At 49.3% G+C, this 18600-nt stretch overlaps 1 protein-coding gene and 1 long non-coding RNA gene across 4 annotated transcripts; one reads left to right on the top strand and one right to left on the bottom strand.

Annotated features, from left to right (window-relative positions):
• Positions 1-3887: 3887 nt before the first annotated feature.
• On the bottom strand, positions 3888-8929 carry RPL29 (ribosomal protein L29). Of its 3 annotated transcripts, XM_072650363.1 has the most exons (5): positions 8707-8791; positions 8186-8230; positions 8029-8093; positions 7242-7366; positions 3888-4688 (listed from the first exon to the last, which is right to left on the bottom strand). In XM_072650363.1, the coding sequence occupies exons 4-5, from the start codon at positions 7323-7325 to the stop codon at positions 3996-3998; spliced, it is 777 nt and encodes a 258-aa protein (XP_072506464.1). In that variant the 5' UTR covers positions 7326-7366; positions 8029-8093; positions 8186-8230; positions 8707-8791; the 3' UTR covers positions 3888-3995. The 3 variants fall into 3 exon arrangements, with proteins under 3 accessions (XP_072506464.1, XP_072506453.1, XP_072506459.1); XM_072650352.1 differs by lacking the exon at positions 7242-7366 and having other exon boundaries at positions 8707-8929; XM_072650358.1 differs by lacking the exons at positions 8029-8093; positions 8186-8230; positions 8707-8791 and having other exon boundaries at positions 7242-7316.
• A 37-nt stretch (positions 8930-8966) lies between these two features.
• LOC140531515 (uncharacterized) lies at positions 8967-18453 on the top strand. Its single transcript, XR_011976351.1, has 2 exons — positions 8967-9551; positions 15968-18453. It is a non-coding gene; the product is annotated as an uncharacterized lncRNA (long non-coding RNA).
• Positions 18454-18600: the final 147 nt, after the last annotated feature.

Below are 18600 nucleotides of genomic sequence, written 5' to 3'. Positions count from 1 at the left end.
TGGATGCCCATGAATACGTTCCAGTTCACTGTAGTTGGACCATAAGAGATGATGAATGTGGAAAAAACCAAGAGATATCAATAAAAGTTTTTTTTAAAAAGAATTCAGAGAAACTTGGGAAGATTTGTATGAACGGATACAGAACAAACCAGAACCAGCAGAGCTAGTACTAGCTGCCATTTATCTAGCGTGCTAGGCACTGTGCTAAACATTGGACAGCCCTGCAAAGTGGGTGCTACTATTATCCCTATTTTACAGATAAAGAATTGAGGCAAACAAGGGCACAGCTAATATTTGAGGCCGGGTGGGAATCCAGGTCCTTCTGACCCCAGGCGTGGCACTATCCACTGTACCACCTAGGTGCCCTCTGTATGAATGTATACGATGACTACAGAAATGTAAAGAAAAAGACTTCAGGACTTGATGGTGAAGTATATCTTCCACTTTAGGCAAAGAGGTGGTAGATTACAGGTATGGAATGAGATGCACATTTACAGACCTGGCCAACCTCTTGTTCTTCCTTTGTTTGATTATAGTTATTTGTTACAAAGGATGGTCCTTGCAAAGTGAAGGTCATGTTGGAAAAAAAAGCACCAATGAAATTATTTTCATAAAGTACCTTGGAGATATGGGCCAATATGAACTATGTGATGTCCAAGGGAAAGTCCCATTAGAGAGCAGGGAGATGAGAGAAAATCTCATAAAATGGGCTTTAAACGATAGGAATCCAAAGGCAGATGTGGAGGGCTAAGCCAGAGGGGAAAATAAGCTTTCTAGTGTATGGAAAACAAAGGAATGAACTGAGGAGTCCATAGGGGAGCACACTGTGTGCTGAGGACAGTCCAAGGCAGCTTCCTGAAGGAGGGGGATGGGATAGGATTTGGATTGGGGAGGGGGCAGGCATTCCAAGTGAGTGGAGAAAAAAGCTTTGGGGTGGAGATGGTTATGATGGATTAGAATCTCACCAAGATAGGTCTTTGTACCCTGTGGGCAGGAAAAGGCATGGGAAGTTTCTAATCAGTAAAATCACACATTTCCCCAACCTCCTGGAAGAGATCCTGCTCTTTGGGGTGGGTGAACAGAGTCTATCCTCCTAACTCCAGCTTTCTGGATGCTGCCAGGCTGGGAGGGGAGTCAAGAGACATGCATCTGAACCCTAGCTCTTTGACTTTGGGCAAGAACGAGTTATGAACCTCTTGTTTGAAACCTCTGCCCTCATTTGCAAAATGTGGATCATTAACTTGGAAGTACCTATCTCCCTAGGTGGTGGCAGTGGTGAAAAGAACTTTGTACACCATGAAAATGGGAATTAAGTACGGAAATAAATAAGGCAATAGCCACTGGAATTTACTCCGTAAGGGAGAGAGGTAGTCCTGATGAGAGCCCTTCTGTACGCAAACATTGGCTCCCTCTCACATTGCAGACTTCCTAAGCCCAAACATTATTCCAGTTGCTGTTGAGACTTTTGGACCCCATACTCAGAACACAGTCCCTCATTTCCCCCTCTAGGCATCCTTCTTGACTGAGAGCTCTGCTCAGGTCCGTCATTCAGACAGCAGAGGTACACCCAGATGACCTTGTGTTTAATTCTTATGCTTTCTTGTATACTAAGCATATAAACCTTCCTGAGGGCTTGGGACTATTCTGGGCCTAGCACAGACCCTAGCACATAATAAATGTTTGTGGATCGCCTTCAAAGGGAAAGCAAAGCGGCAATATTACCTGGCGTCTGTGATTCTGTCACCCCTCAAAGCAAATACAGAACAAATCTTTGCTGAGGGTCTTGGAAGGCCTTGGAGACTGAATGGATTCCAACTGATCCCCTAATGAGGGAACTGAGGCCCCAGAGGGCAAATGTGAGGCTCCACAGCACGTGGCTGCTCAGTATGAGGGTTCAGTTCTGATGCCCAGTCCTGGGAGTGCTTGGAAGGGCCTACCCTATTTTCATTCTAGGGAGAAAAGTCTGCAAGGCAGGCTGAGGCACCCAAGGATGTTTAAGAGCCAAGTGACAGGGGTGGAACCTAGAGGCAGAGATCCAAGGAAAAATCCATTATCTCAGTGCTTATAAACATCCCTCTGGAAAGCAGGCCAGCCTCCCTGGCACAAGATAGTGAAAAATTAACTTCAGTATGAACATCACGGGGCGTGTGACAGAGGGTGCCAGCTCTGGCTAGTCCTTTGAACTCAGTGCTTAATCTTCAAGTAGAAGCAGCCCACCCTGAGGGCAGTCAGAGGTAAAGCAGCTAGCTGGGGAGAACAGGATTAGTGGATTCCAATAAAGGGGAGCTATTAGGTCTCTTTCAGCCAAGACCCCAGGATACAGCTGTGTTCCAAGGGCCCAAGCCCCTAGTTCCCTGTACCCCCATCCACATTCAAAACTCTTAGAGTTTAGTATTCATTGTACAAATTGTATATTAAGGGTGATCTCCTAGGTCATGTGACTTTTCTGGGGGGGGGGGAGGACGGGTTTCTGGTACCATCCCTAAAGAATCTCTACAGTTATTTTCCCCAGATCCCTACCTTTATTTGGACTCTCAGGGTTTCAGTCCAGCAGGGGGTAAGGGTATCGACATTCCTGACTCAAAGCTTCCCAGACTGATGATGGTCCAAGGCTTGGGGCTATCTGTGTTAATGATTCAAGTCATTCTCCAAGCCCACATGCTTACCTAGAATTAGGTATTAAGGGAGCTCTGGTACTGGGAAGGTCTTGGGACAAGTAGCCTGTAACTTAGTGATACACTTGGAGTTAATGATAAAGACTAGAACACCATGTGCCCGTGTTCCAGAGTTCCCCAGGGATCTGCAGACACAATACTGGATACGGGTCAGGAAACTGTTACTCTCCCTGCAAGCATGGAATGTGGAACAGTGCAGTCCAACCTCACCTGAGAAATGGCTCAGGGTGCAGAGCCTCAGGTCAGAGGCTTTTTGAAGTAACCTTAGGGAAGAAAGAAGCCTTGTTCAAGTCGACATTAGAGGGTAACCCCCAATTCAGCTCCCAGGGAGGGACACACATACTTAAGTGTCTGTGGTGGTAGAATTCTTTTCCACTGTGTTTCTCCCCAGGTCATGTGTCTAAGTAAAGCAGGAGCAGGATCCCGGAGCCTGAATTGAGGCTCAGTCCTACTCTGGTGGATGGGATTGGCATGGGGTTAAGGGAACTGTGGCCTTCAAGGTATTCTGATGGCTTTGGATCATATCTAGGAGGGCCGTGATGGATCAGATCCTCTAACCTTAATGAAGATGAAGAGGCCCTGAATGGGTGTGAAAGATAGGTGCGGATGAAGATGAGGTCACTTAAGGTGACACAGGGGGCACAAACCAAGTCCCCAGGCGACAAACCCCATGTTTTTCCCACTAAGACCATCTATGTTTTCTGTTGGCAATCTGAATTTGAACTCTCCTTTAGATGGTTTTCCCTCACGTCTTCTGCATTGGTCTTTTAAAAGTGCTCCTAGCCCCAGATATGATTTGAGACACCTTCACAAAGAACTGTAGATCTGGAGCTCGGAAGGTGATCATCCAGTTTAAGCCCCTCACATTTTACAGCTGCAGAAATTCAGGCCAAAGTGGTTAAGACTTGCTTTAAGTCAAAAAGAGCAGTTATAAGCAGCTGAGAAACCTACAGACTCCGGGACCTTGGCAAAGTCACTTAAGCGTTTGGGGCCTCTACCTCTGCACCTGTGATAGAGTAGGGGGGGTGGCTCACAACTACTGAGGCTGGTTTCCTCACCTATAAATCAGGAATATATTACACCTCCTCTGAAGTACTCATGTGAAGAATGTACTTAGAAAACCTTAAAGCACAACAGTGATAGCTCCCAAGCAGGGCTTATAGGCCCCCTCCTCTATTCCACTCTTTGATTTGACAACAGAAAGACCGATGGTTTTTGAGTCACCATTTCCTTTATTTGTACAAAATAGTGAATAATCATACCCCAGTTGGGAAAAACCGGTGGTTTAGGTTTTAAACAAGTCCTTCTGTCCTGAAGCATCTATTTTGAAGGTTTGGGACTAGCAGCTTTAGCGCCAGGATCTTTGGGTTTGGACTCGGCAGGTTTGGGGTCAGTAGGCTTAGCAGCCTTAGAATCACTGGGCTTTGTGACCTTGGCTGCCTTGGGATCGGACTTGGCAGCCTTGGGGCCGGACTTGGCAGCCTTAGGGCCGGACTTGGCAGCCTTGGGGCCGGACTTGGCAGCCTTGGGATCAGATTTACTGACCTTGGCAGCAGCCTTGGTGATCTTGGGGTCAGTGGGCTTGGCAGCCTTGGGGTCAGTGGGCTTGGCGGCCTTGGGGTCAGTGGGCTTGGCGGCCTTGGGGTCAGTGGGCTTGGTGGCCTTGGGGTCAGTGGTTCTGGCAACCTTAGAGTCAGGCTTCGTGATCCTGGGGCCTGGACGTTTAATGCCGACCCTAGAGCCTGGACGCTTAATGCCGACCCTAGAGCCTGGACGCTTAATGCCGACCCTAGAGCCTGGACGCTTTGTGGCCATCTTGCGGCCTGCACGCCGGGCACCGCCCTTGGGGATCTTGGGCCTGAGGAGTTTGGCCTTGGAGGCCTTGGTGCTCAGGGCCTTGATGGCCTCTGCTCGAGCCTTGATGGCTTTGGCGTTGTTGGCCTGCATCTTCTTCAGCCCCTTCTTGTTGTGTTTCTTGGCAAAACGCATGTTTCTCAGAAACTTGGGGTCAACCTGGAAGACAAGCAATGTCTTTACTACTTTCATCCTAGACAGAAGAAATCCTGAGCTGCTGTGATCATCTCATCCTGGATCCTCTCCTCTTAGACTGCTCCATCTCCTTGACTGGATATCTTCATCCATATCACACCCACCAACCATAGATACTGCCTCATCACCTCCCATGAATTCAATGGTCATCTCTATACAAATAACCCAGGCCTAGTGGATTTGGAGCTCTAGTATCATACCAACAGTTGCCTTCTGAACATCTCCAATGTAACCTCCCCAAAGCAGGACTCATCCTTCTCTCCAACTGTCCTGTTGCTGTCAAGGTACCACAAGTTTCCAGTCAGCAGGCCATGTTTAACTCCTTATTCTTATATGTGAGTCCCTTCTATGTGAGACTAACGCCCCCTATATCCAGAACTTCTTGGTATCTCCTGCGTATAAACTCTTTTCTCCTCTTACAATCAACCACCCTAGTTCAGGCTTTCCTATTTATTGTAAAATACTACAACCCTCTAACAGGTTTCCTTCTCCAAGTCTCTCCTCACTCCAATTAGCTGCCAAAGTGATATTCTTACGACTAGTGGCCCCAGGATCTATTGTCAAGTCTTGTACTTGACATTTAAAATTCTAAAATCTATCTCAATCTTACTTTGGCATTTAAACAACAATCCTAACTCTTTCTACCTCCCCAGGATTCTTACACTTACTGTTTTCTCATTCGCATTGCGTGTCACTTACATCTAGAATGTTCTTCCTCCTCACCTCTGCTGTTTCAATTTCCCTTCCTATGTTTAGGATTCAGTTCAAATCCCACCTTTTGAAGGAATTGTCTCCAAATCTCAGTTTGCTTCCAGTTTATCCTGTACACAGTTCGTCTGTAATGCTGGCTGCCCCAACAGGCTATGAGCAACTTGAGGACAGGGCCTTTCACCCTGGCGTTAGTAGCAGAGTGCCTGGCAGCACAGAGGAGGTGCTTAAAAGTGTTTACTGACTAGTCAGTGTCTTCCCTTCCATCTATCCTGTACACCTATTTCATTTAACTAAATGATTTCCACGTTTATGTCTACCCCCAGCTAGAGAGTGTGGGGTCTCTGGGGAGCAATAATGCTTTTCCCTTCTTTGTATCCCCAGTGCTTAGCACAGAATAGGCTCAGCAATGGACTAAATTGAACGTAGAGTCCTGAGACCTAAGGTCCAGTCCAGGCCTGCTACTAATGAAAACAAGCCCCTTCTACTTCTTGGCCCTCTATCTCTCTATTTACAAGATGAAGGAGTTAGACTGGATGTTCAGTGACGCCATAGCTTCCCTAAGTATTTTCTAACCTCATTAGCTCATAAATCAGTGAATGGTCCTCAAGCACCTGCTCACTGACAATAAGGCAGTTTAAGAGACTATCGATTCATTATGGTCGAACACAGATTTCTCATCATAAAGCTTACTAACAAGCACTTCCTAGACTATGTAATCTCTAAGGTCCCTTCTATGTCTAACCACAGACTCGAGAACCACGTGAACCACTAATCGCCAAACAGGGAAAGGTATGATTTTTAAAAGCTGTTTCACAAAAGCCTAGCTGCACCAGATCTCAAATCAAATTCATTTGGTACTGGATAAGAAACAGAATGGCTGATCAATGAAAGAGATTAGGTAAATGATACAGAGAAAACAAATGAGAGCGGTAACCTAGCGTTAGAGAACTCACTCTGACAAAAAAACTGCTGGGAAACTGCAAAGCAGTCTGGCCAAAACAGGTACACGACATAACTGCAGAGAGCAGCATCGTAAGGAAATGAGGGAAGCATGGAAGGAAAAAATACCTGTCAGATCTATGGACAGGGGAAGTGTATACGACCGAACGAGATTGGCTTACAGGAGACAAAACAGATAATTTTGATTATATAAAATTAACAAGTTTTTGGACAAAAAGAACCAATGCAGTCAAAATGGTCTCATTTCTCAAAGACAGAGGGAACTGAGCTAAATTTACAAAAATAAGGGCCATTCCCCAACCGATAAATGGTCAAAGCATGTGAACAGGCAGTTTTCACAAAAAAGATTCTAACCTGTCATAGAGAAATGCAAATTAAAAACAACTCTGAGGTAACTATTTTACACCTATCAGATTGACAGAAAAGGAAAACGACAAATGCTGGAAGGGATGTAGCAATCAGTCCAACCATTCTAGAAAACGATGTGGAATTATGCCCTTAAGGCTATAAAACAGCACACGTTTGACCCAGCAATTCTGCTATTAGCTTTGTCCTCCAAAGAGATCAAAGGAAAAAGAAAAGGACCCCTACGTACTAAAACATTCATACAAGCTCTACTTGTGCTGGGTAAAGCATCAGAGCCTGAGGAGATGCCCATCAGTTGGGGAACGGCTGAACAAGTTATGGCATATGACTATGAAGGAATACTATTTGTTCTAAGAAAGGAGAAAGGGGATGACTTCAGAAACCTGGAAAGACCTATAGGACAGTGACAGCAACATTGTGATCTGGTTAATACAATGAGCCACCACAACTCCAAAGCTCAAAATGAAAGATGCTATGCACCTCCAGATGAGGACTGGTGGACTCTGAAGTTTCCCCCCTTTTATTTTTCCTCCAGAACATGGTCAGTACAGAGATGCTTTTCATGACTTCAGATGTATGACGGGCATCCTACTTCTTGCCTTCTCCTGGAGGTTGGGGGAAAGAATTTAGAACGGAGAACTGGAGTTAAAAAGCAGATCAGGGACGCTGAGCTTAGTGACAGGTAGGCAAAGCTTTGGCCTCTACCCAGCCCTGGAGCGGGTGAGTCATTTGTAAAATACAGGCATCCCAAAATTACCAATTACCTTTGGAGAAACTGTAAGACAGTCTGTTCGAGCATGCATACCAATGCAGTGATTTGAGCCCGGGATTTTTGCCTCCTGCTGGCCCCCGCTCCGGGGGCCCGCTGCTGGACGATCTAGTCTAGGCCACACATTTAACCACCAGCGCCCCTGGGTCAGGCCACACATTAAACCACGGGCCCACCTGGGTCAGGCCACACATTTAACCACCGGCGCCCCTGGGTCAGGTCACACATTTAACCACGGGCCCACCTGGGTCAGGCCACACATTTAACCACCGGCGCCCCTGGGTCAGGTCACACATTTAACCACGGGCCCACCTGGGTCAGGCCACACATTTAACCACGGGTCCACCTGGGTCAGGTCGCACATTTCACCACGTTCTGGCCTCAAGTCCCCACCACGCGCCCGGAACGTCAGACGCAGAGCCGGCGGTCCTAAGCGGGGGGCGCCTCCCCCCCCCCCAAGTTCTCGGGCCGGCAGGAGCCCCCCCACCGCGCACTCACCCCTTTCAGGGACTCGTATCTCTGCGACCTGGGCTTCTTGATGCCGTTCCGGTGCCATTTCCGCGCTGCAGACAAGAGGGAACACCCGAATGAGGCAGCTAGACCTAACGACAGCCCCCCCCCAGCCGTCTACACCGCAGGCTCCCACGGCACTTACACTGGTTGTGCGTGGTGTGGTTCTTGGACTTGGCCATCCTCGCTCCTGCGGGGCGGAAAGGAGAAGGGTCAGGCCCAGCCCCGGAGCAGGCTCCCAACGCCCCATCCTTCCCAGGGACTCCCCCGTTCAGGGCCCCCGACGGCCTCCGAGCTCGTCCAGGCCCGGGGCTGCCCTGGCCCAGCGGCCGCTTACTGCGGCGCCAACATCCCAGGCTATGCCCGGGCCCGGGGCCCTGCCGGCGGCGGCGCACGGAGACCTTCGGGTACCCCAGTCAGGGGGTTGGCTTTCGTTGGGGCGAGGGGCCCCGGGGTCCCCCCATGAGGGGGCGGGTGCCCCGGTCCTCGCCCTCGGTCTCCGCCGGCTCCCCCACCAGACCCCGACCTTGCCCTGCCCCGCCCGCCGGCCCGGGCCCTGCCTCCCCCGGCTCCGAATCCTTCCACCGTCCCCGGAACTATGTGCTGGTGCCCCCCGACCCTTCCAGGCGGCGGATGGCGCCGGATACGACCCCCAGAGCTTCTCACCGCAGGCAGCGCTACCAGGCGCTCCACCGACCGGAAGAGGCCAAAGCAAGAGAGAGAAAGGAGGGCGCGGGGCAGTGTGGGAAATAAGGGCCGCGTGGGAGGAAAAGCCCGTAGGAAAACCTTCCCCCTCACAGTCTGAGTCCCGAGCACAAAGGTTCCGGGAGGAAAGGGTCCGGACCGCGCTCTTCCGCCCCGGAAGCCAGCCCGGCCTGTGGCTCCGCCCTTCCTGTCACGTAAAATGGCTGCGCCGAGAAGGGGGCGGAGCCTCGTGCGACGGTCGCGTCCTGCCGCGGCCCCTCCCTGGCCGGGTGACCCTGTGTTTCCCCATCTGGTAGCGACCCTGGCCCGCGCATGCTTCGTCCCCCCACCCTGTCTCCCAAAGGCAGGACCAACACCGAGTGCAGACCCCCACCCCCACTGCCTTAGAGCCAGGGAGTTGGCCCCGGAGGCCCGAAGATCCGGGTTCAAATGTGCTGCGGGCCGGGCACGTGGCCTAACTCGTGTTGGCTTCCGTTTTCTGGGCTCTAGAAGGAGGATAAGGAGGAGGCCTCGAGCCCGGGGAGGGCCGTGAACGGGAAGGACGCCCCCCAGGCCCCGCCCTGGCTCCACAGCCGGGGCACACTTTCCTGGGCGCCCCGAAGGGAAGGCCCTGTGCCACCGTGTGCCCGGGGGAAGGCCCGCGGGGCGCCCGCCCCCAGCTCCGAGCCTCGCCAGCCGCTGGGACCCTGCCGTTCTCGGGGCGCCCAGGTACCGCCCCGCCCTCGGTGCCTAGACCGTGTGCCTGTCGCCCCAGGCCCGCTGCCCAGCGTGGAGGAGGGGAAGGCGCTGGGTGCCAGGGCGCAGAGGTGGGCACGCTGCGCCTCGGACCATGTAGAGTCTGGCACCGCCGTCCTGTCGGCTCGGTTTTTAAAGTGCAGTTTTATTTCAGGCCCACGGGCTCTGCACCAAACGTGGGGGTCGGCAAAGGGGTCCCCACCTTGGTGCCCCGGGGGGGCCGCGTGTGTAGGTGCTGCATGGATGCGTATGTATACATGTGGAGCTATACGTGTGCACACGCACTCGTGCCCCGGGGCTGAGAGAGCCACAGCTGCGGTGTCGGTGCTGCATGGATGCGTATGTATATGTATGGAGCTATATGTGTGCACACGGGCATGCCCCGGGCTGAGAGAGCCGCGGCCACGTGTGTAGGAGCTACATGGATGCGTATGTATACATATGGAGCTATACGTGTGCACACGCACTCGTGCCCTGGGGCTGAGAGAGCCGTAGGTGCTGCATGGATGTGTATGTATACATATGGAGCTATATGTGTGCACACCCGCACCTCCATCTGCTTCTCAGGCGCCTTCTCCCTGAGGAGCCCTCCGGACTGCACTTGGTCATGGGTTGGTCCGAGTGTCCAAGTATCTCCAGGTTTGTTTCCATCTGGGTCGCTGCCCTGACGTTAAGGCCGTCAGTTGGTACAAGGCTTCCCGGGTTTCACCATCCTCCTCCTCCTCCTTTCCCAGAGAACAGTAGCAGTACAAGGCACCATATATAATGCCCCTGGCCATGCCTGGAGCACTTTCCTCTCTGGCCTCCCTTCCTGCCATCAAGGCCCAGCTGCCCTCCCATCTACAGGAGCCTTTCCCCATCTCTCCATTCCAGTGCCTTCCCTCTGTTTATGTTTGTACCCAGGGGTCTGCAGGTTGTCTGCACCATGAGGCTGAGTTCCATGAGAATCGGGGTTTTAAATCTTTCTTTGTAACCAGACTTAAAACTCCTTTTCTGTTAAAAAGCCTTGGATGACATCTGTAAGATGAAAGGCAAGGTGGCTGCCAAGGGGTCTTCCATCTCTAAATCTGCCACCCTCTGGTCCCCTGGGAGTGGCTGGGGCAGAGAGGAGCAGCGCTGGGTTCTCCTCTTGGCGACTGCTGAATGTGTGACCTCGAGTGGCTTTTCCATTCTCGGCCTTGGGTTTCCCATCTGTCACATGGCAGAGTCGGGCTAAGTTATGGCGGGGTGCCTCCTTTCCATCTCCAACATGACATGATTTGAATACAGTCTCCCAGTCCAGCGCACAGTTCAGCCGGACTGTGGTTCTGTGATCCGGATGGAACCGCTCAGGCAAGCTGGTCTGTCATCTGCAGGGCTGCAGCCCTTATCCTCTGAGGGGTGCTAAGGCCTCTGCTCCAAAGATCAAGACTTTAAATTCTGTGTTCAACTTCCCGGCCCAGACTCATACGGCCAGTCAGTATCTGAAGGGAGATTCAGACTTGGGTCTTCCTGACTCCATGCCTCCTTATGCGACACACCTCACCACACAGGGAATGTTCTGGTGAAGGTCACAGTGGGGATCCCGGAGGATTTTGACAAGCAAAAGCATTGAATCTAATAAGGTGGAATTCAGTAGAGAGAAATGTAAAGTCTTACCTTGTGAAGCTAATTATCTTGAACTTAGGCACAAGATGAGGGAGGCATAGCTGGAAAGCACTTAGAAGAAGGAAGGCCTGGAGGTTTTGGTGGACCCAAAGGCCCACTGTGAGGCAGTGAACGTGATCCTGGCCTACCTTTAGGGAAGGGAACAAGCGTTTATTAAACGTGTACTGTATTCCAGGCATTGTGCTAAAAGCACTTTACAAGTACTGCCTCATTCAATCCTCACAACAACCCTGGGAGGGAAGTGCTGTTATTAGCCCCATTTTACAGTTGGGGATACTGGGACAGATAGGGGTTAGGTGACTTGCCCAGGGTTATACAGTTTGTAAGCATCTGAGGCCAGGTTTGAACTCAGAGATTTTGGACTCCAGGTCCAAAGCTCCATCCAATCTACCATCATTTCCAGGAAAAAAAATAGGTGATTTTCTCTCTGTCCTCCGTTCTGGTCAGATCCTATCTGGAGTTCTAGATATCAGTTTAAGAAGGACGGTAGAAATCTGGAGAGTGTTGGGAGGATGCAATCAGAGTCGGCAAGGGTCTTGTGTCCATATTATATGAGGATACTTCCCCTGAGAAGACAAGACTTGGGCATACCTGGCAGTGTTTAAGGGGGTTAGGTTTTCAGTATTGGAAGGAGTGATTAGGAGAAAAGGGATTCATTTGTTTTATTTGGCTGGGAGGGCAGAACCAGGAATGATGGACTGTAATTTAGGACTAATGTAAGGGAATTCGATTGATCCCAAAGCAGAATTTAGGCTGATTGAGAAGGCCGTGAATTCTCCCTGACCACCAGTCTGGTATATTGTGGCAGGAATTCTTTTAGGGTGCGGTTTTGATTAAATGACCACTGAGGGTCTTTCCACCTCTAAGATTGGATGATTCTCAGTGAGTCCCCAGTCTGAGGTGACACACTCAGTCTTATTTTCAGGGAGCCCTCCGTCTGAATGTAGAGATTAAGCCCGATATGTCCTGGGTTGGGAGTAGGGAGGTAGATGGTTAAAGACAGGAAATGCCAGGCGGGGCCATTCATGCCCTGGTTTTCTCACTTGGTGGCACTGTTGGGTCAGGAATGCAGTGTTTCACCCCTACTCCCTTCAAGTCCAATCCTCTAGCTCCCAGCTTTGTGTAGTTGTCTCTCTGACCTGTGGGGCCCTAGGGACAGTCTAACCTTTCCTCTGAGGCTGTAGCAGTGGCCCCCTTTTCCTGGGTCAGGCTTTTCATACATCTAACATCTTAGTGGTCTAAAGAGGGCTTCATATCAGTGTCTGGCATAGAGTAAAAGGCTGATAAATGCTCTGTCTTTGTTTCTTTCTGGGCCTCTTCCCTTGTTCTGTCTTCCTCACTGCCTGTGCCTATTTCTGGTTCTGTTTTTTTCTTGTCTCTTTGTCCTAGTCATGGTATCTAGGATGCAGCCCTAGACCTTTTGAGGACTCTGTCTCTGTCTCTGCCTTCATTTCTGACCCTGTTCTCTTGTGCACATCCTTCAGGATCCATCTCAGTCCTTCCTTGGCCAGAAAGCTTTTCCTGACATCCTGCTTCCCATAAGCATGGGGTTTTTAACTTTCTGTAACACACTTTGAAGGAACTAGAGTTCCTCTCTATGGTCTTGAGTGTTCCGCATTTCTCCAACTACTCTGGTAGGGTGTCTCATCCCCCCAGAGGCAAGTCCAGATCACTCATTTCCAAGGGGAAGAAATAGCCTACTAACTGAACATAGGAACCTGCGGAAAGACCAGGGGCTGGGCATGAGGGACCTGTGTTCTACTCTGAGTTCTGCCACCAACGATTGGTATAACCTTGAGGATGTTGTTGTTCAGTTGTTTCAGTCCTGTCTGACTCTTTGTGATCTCGTACAGGGTTTTCTTGGCAAAGACACTGGAGTGGTTTGTCATTTCCTTCTCTGGCACATTTTCCAGATGAAGAAATTGAGGCAAACAGGGTTAAGTGACACAGCTAGTAAGTGCCTGAGGTTGGATTTGAACTCAGGAAGATGAATCTTCCTAACTCTAGGCCCAGTGCTCAATCCACTTTCTCACTTTGGGCTTTCCTTTCCCTCTACGTACAATGAAGGGGTTGAACTGAGGTCCTTTAATGTTGAACTGTGAGATGGGAAAGATAAATACCAGCCCTCCCTCCCTCTCTCCCTCTCCCACATTATCCTTACCTCACACCATGTTTTCTAAGGTTTCCTCACAGACTAAGAGTGAGATTCAGAAACAATACTTGAGGTTAAAGGTAATCTGAAGGGTGGAGCAGATTTTGTTCATTCTGAATGGGGGTGGGGGGAGGTAGTTTTCCAATTATCTAAACCAGATTATTCTCACTTCAAAGCCACATCCCCAGGAAACCTTCTTAGACCAGCCTAGTTGATAATGCCCAGTCTCCTGAGTACTCAGAGCTAAACTGTTTCCTGTGCTAGGCTCATTTTTCTCGTTTTTCTTGGGGTCAAGGTTTAATTATAAATTTTGTAGTCAATAGAGTCCATGGCTAGGCTAAACCTTGTGGGAAAAGTAGTGGTGGGATGGGGGAGGAACATTGAGAAGGTAGACAGGTCTGGGTCTCATGGGTCCCAGTGGACTGTCTTATTAGCCAGACTCCAGTATTCAGCCCCTCAAGAAAGAACAAGTCTTTGAGACCAATCAATCATAAACAAGTATTCCTTAAATTTATTATGTACAAAGTACTGTGCTAACTCCTAGTCTTACTAGTCTTTTGGGGGTTAAATAAATCCCTCCTAGGGAAAGGAAATTTAATCAAGTAAAGATCATGGTTTTTTTTTTCCCCTGGGCTCCCAAAACAATAGAAATCCTGAAAATATAGGAAGATAAGGAAAGATGAATCAAGAGACAGAGATACTGATAAAAAGAGAGACGATTAGAATTTGACAATTTAAACAAACCTTTATTGAGCACCTACTAAATACAGATTGGCAACAAACACTTAGTAAGCACTTACTTTGTGCCAGGTTCTGTGTTAAGTGCTGAAGTTATAATCAATAAGACAGTTCCTGCCCTCAGAGCTTACATTCTAATAAAGACAGCACATGAAAAGGAGGAGTGGTGCAAAGTCTAGAGAGCCAGAAGCACAATCAGGGGAGGATGAAACATGTCCAGTCTAGGCCCATGTTCAAATGGACACCCTTATTCTACGGAACTCGTTGAGTGGATAAAAGGCTTGGTAAAGGGGAATTCTAGGGTGAGAAGGTAGCTGAGTCATGGTGGCAAAGTCCAGAGGGCACATGGACAGAGGATACAGATGTAGAGATGACCAAGTTCTTGTTCTTATGGACCTTACAATTGAAAGGAAATGCCTAGGAGGAGCCTTGAAAGACCCTTGCCCAATTCCTCCCTTGTCTCCTTAACACTAGGTGTCAGTGCCTTGCTGAAGTTGGCTTTTTGATAAAATGTGGGATCACCTGGACCTGGGTACCACATTAAGATTGATTGATACCAGAGCAGTTCCTACCTGGGCTAGCATGGATCTAGCCCTTCAGAGAATGAGCTAGAGAACGAGCTCTTCTGCTCAGTTGGACAAGCCTTATTTCTGTGGTCCTTTCTCCTTGGGAAGGAATGAGAGAGACTCAAGAACCTAGGAGAGGGGGTAGGAAGTTAGAGGAGTCAGCTGGAAATGTGCTGATCCTTAAGGCCAGATATAACCCATGGGACTAAGAGGCACCAAGATGTTCTAAAGTACTGAATTTGAAATGAGAAAGATCCAAATTCAAATTCTGCCCAAAACACTTAGTTGTGTGACTCTGGGCAAGTTACTTAAGCTGTCTTGGGCTCAGTGGACTCAACTGATCTCTAGTGCTCCTACTAGCTCTAAGATCCCAAATCCTTAAGGACCTCTAACCCTCCTGAGATTGGGTTGGAATTGCTCTAGGAGCTGGGGAAGGCTTCCTTAGACAAAAGATAGGAGGGAGGTACCTCTGGGGCCTCCCAGTTCTTATTTTAGGAGGAAGGAGCACCTTAAGGGTGTTGATGGGGAGGGAGATGTGCTTTTCAGCACTGCAGTCAGTCTGGGGAGAGGGATAACACAGCTCTGGGGTAGCCCAGGGAAGGTCAGTGGGTTGGAAATCAGGAATCAAATCAGGAGTTGTATCTGGCATCTTTGAGCACTGCTTCTTGTCAAATGGATTTTCTTAGTCTCCCCTGATTGAAGTTTTTGCACCTGTAAAATGAGAAAATTGAACCAGATGATCCCTAGCAAAGGTCACTCCCCATTCTGATCTCAGATCCAGCACTAGGTGATGTCAAGACAGATGGAAATAAAGAAGGAACAACATTTCCCCTGATGAAGATGACTCCTTTTCTGAGAACTCTTTCTTGTTTGACAGCACTTATAGTCTGTAACTCAAAAATGTTAAGCACCTACTATGGGCTGGGGATGAAATAGGGAAAAGAGAGTCCCTGCCCCCAAGGAGTTTAAGATATACCAAAGGAAGACAGCACAGAAGAGGCATCTGAAAAGGGAAGGGAGGAGGGACCAGCTCAGGGCGTGATGGAATCCAGTCCAGAGGTATACAAGCTGGGGCGACTTTAAATGGAGGCTTGGGGAGGAATCCCTTGCTTCCAGTCTGGACCAGACCCTCTTCCCTCTGGTTGGGGTCCTGTCTTCTATGTTTCCTGTTTCCTGCTTGAATCTAGTCTCTGTGGCAGACCCCGTACTCTGTGATGTCTGGGCCTTTTCTTCTTCCTGGATGGGCCTGGGCTTGCTCCTTCTGCATGTCTCTATTTCCCTTCCTTTCCCATGCCTTTATTTCCCTTCCCAATTCCCCTAGCCCTAGGAGTAGAGGAGAGAGGGAAGGAAAGCTCAGAAAATGCATTAAAACTTTATGTTCCAGGTTGGATCCCAGAAGTCTGGAGTCCTGGGTGTAAGAAAGTTCCAGATTAAGCTGGGCCTTTGGGAGAAACTGACACTGGCAGCTCTTACTCCGATGGAAGGTGGTATCCCTACCCATCCTCTTCCCAAGGAGGTCTGGAAAGGAGCCTGGAACTGAGGGGAAGCACCAGCAGAGAAACCACCATTGAAGTTCATTCAGCAAATATTTCTAGGCCCAGAAAGTCTTTGAAAGTCTGTACTGGCCCTGGGGATATAAAAATGAATAAGAAACAAGATTTGCCTTGAGGGCCCTTATGCTTTACCAGTCAGAAATCAGACAGGAACACAAAAGAATATGGTACCAGTGATCCCCAGATATGTGGACAGAATTGTAGAAATGGAGCCATAAACACCTAAGATCAGAGTACGATGTGATATAAGAACCAAAGAGTGAAACATTCCTTTTTGTTGGGGAGTTCCAGGAGAACTTGCAGGAGCTGATGCTCTTTGAGCTGGGTGGGGAGCCCTCTAGAAAAGAGGCCATGGGATGAGACCTAGAAGGTCAAAGTTGGAATCTACCTTGGAAACCATCTAGTTCCAACCCCACATTGGAACTGAGGGCCGCTTTCAAGTCAAATCTTTTTCTGTCTTCTGATGATTTTCCTTGACCCAGACAGAGAGCCAGATAACACCTTTGTAAATAACCTCTCTGCAGCCCCTACAACCTCTGTGTCCCTCTTCTCCATAAAGGGGCAGGAGATGGAGGTGGGTGAGGGTAAGGGAAGAGGCTCTGACTCCTCAGGGCCTAGTCACTGTCCTGGAGAGTAGGACCAAAGACATCTCTCTTCCTGTTCCTAGTAGGATTTCCAGGGCTAACTGTCGGAGTGCTGTGGCCCTGTAAGTAGAGGAGGGGGATGAACGGCTGGCTGTCTGAATGAAGGAAGGGAGGTGAGCAGAGAACGAGAGATAAATGGAAAGAGCAAGATGAAGGAATGAGAACAACTGGCAAGCAGCCCTTGCCCACTAGGGTTCCTGACCCTGTTTGGGCAGGGACCGCTAACCTTGAATGAAAAGAAAACTGAATGAAAATGTAAAAAAAAATTCCTTTTTAAAAATTTAAACAATGAGGAACAGAAAAAGAAGAATGAATGGAAGGGAGGACAGCCCCTCTCTCTCCCCTCCCCCAAATAGCCTCATTTGGCTCGCCTGCTCTTTGCAGAGTCATCTCCATGGCAACTCACCCCCTCCCTTCATCAGACCCAGAGATTCACCGAATCATCAGGGGCCTCGGAGGCCATTAAGTACGGCTTGCACTGGCCTGAAACATCCTTCTGCCACACACCTGAAATCATCCAGGCTTTCGGCCCACCCGCCCGGAAGCATTTATTAAGTGCCTACTGCATGTGTTAGGCACAGTGCTAGGAGCTAGGGAACAGAAAGATGAAGATGAAGCAATCCCTGTTCTCAAGACGCTCGTGTTCCATGAGGAGAGGGGCAGGCTGCCCATACAGCTATAGGGACATGTAATATGTATACAAAATAAATGCAAGGTAACGCCCATGATGGAGCATCAGCAGCTGGGGATCAGGCAAGGCATCATGGAAGGAGAGGCACGCTAGCTGAATTTTGAAGGAAACCAGGGATTCTGGGAGGTGGGTTGAGAAGAGAATATCTTCCAGGCATCAGAGATGGCTCGTACTAAGGGGGAGAGATAAGAAATGACATGTGATGATGCGTGAGATGTAAGGAGACCATTCTGGCTTGCCTGTAGGATGAAGGGCTGTGCCCCACTGATAAGGGAGTGGGGAGCAGGGATTCTAGCAGGCCCCTGGACACTTGGTCCCCATACCTGGCCTTCTGGGACCAGCTGGGGCCTTGCAACAATGCAGGTCTGCATCAGCCCATTCTAGGCCATGGGGCAGAAAAAATAGGGTAGGACTCCATCAAGTTCTATCAGGAATTCCCAGCAGCTGAGGGGATTGGGTCTGTGAGGACAGGGAGTGTGAAAGCAGAGATCCGTCTGTTGCTTTCTCTTCCCCACCTCAGCTTGAGCCTGCTATAAAGATTCCTGGAAGGATTTTGCTCCCAGCATGCAGGAATGAGCTGGTTAAAAGATACCATTTTACGGGAAGAGCAAGAACTCACAGGTCTCTTCTACTTTCCCCTACCAAACTGCCCTTAGTTAACTGATGGGCCAGAGGTTTTAGAACTGGGAGGGCCTTTTAAGATAGTCTGGTGCCATCTCTTCATTTTACAGAAGAGGAAACAAGACCAAAGAAGTGAAGGGACCTGTCTGAGGTCACTCAAGTGACAGGGACAGGATCAGAACCCAGGTCCAACACCTGAGAGCTTTTGTCCATCATATCTCTTCTTGACGTGAATCTGAAATGGATTTTGTAGGTCATTATTAGAACAGTGTGAAGGCCTTAAACCAAAAAACGGTGGAATCCTTGAAGTGGCAACAAGTACATGGGAGACAGTTCCTTGAACAGAAAGTCAAATCAACAAGAATTATAAAGAGCCTGCTATGTGCCAGACAGCATGCTAAGCACTGGAGAATACAAAGAAAGGCAAAAAAAAAAAAAAAAAATAGACCTTGCTCTGAAGGAAGTCACAGGAGCCAACATGTGAAAAACTATGTTCAAAAGAGATATA

This window comes from Notamacropus eugenii, chromosome 1, assembly GCF_028372415.1.
Source record: "Notamacropus eugenii isolate mMacEug1 chromosome 1, mMacEug1.pri_v2, whole genome shotgun sequence".
Lineage (NCBI taxonomy): Eukaryota > Metazoa > Chordata > Mammalia > Diprotodontia > Macropodidae > Notamacropus > Notamacropus eugenii.
The sequence above is the reverse complement of the archived record's forward strand: the minus strand, read 5'-3'. Positions and strand labels throughout refer to the sequence as shown.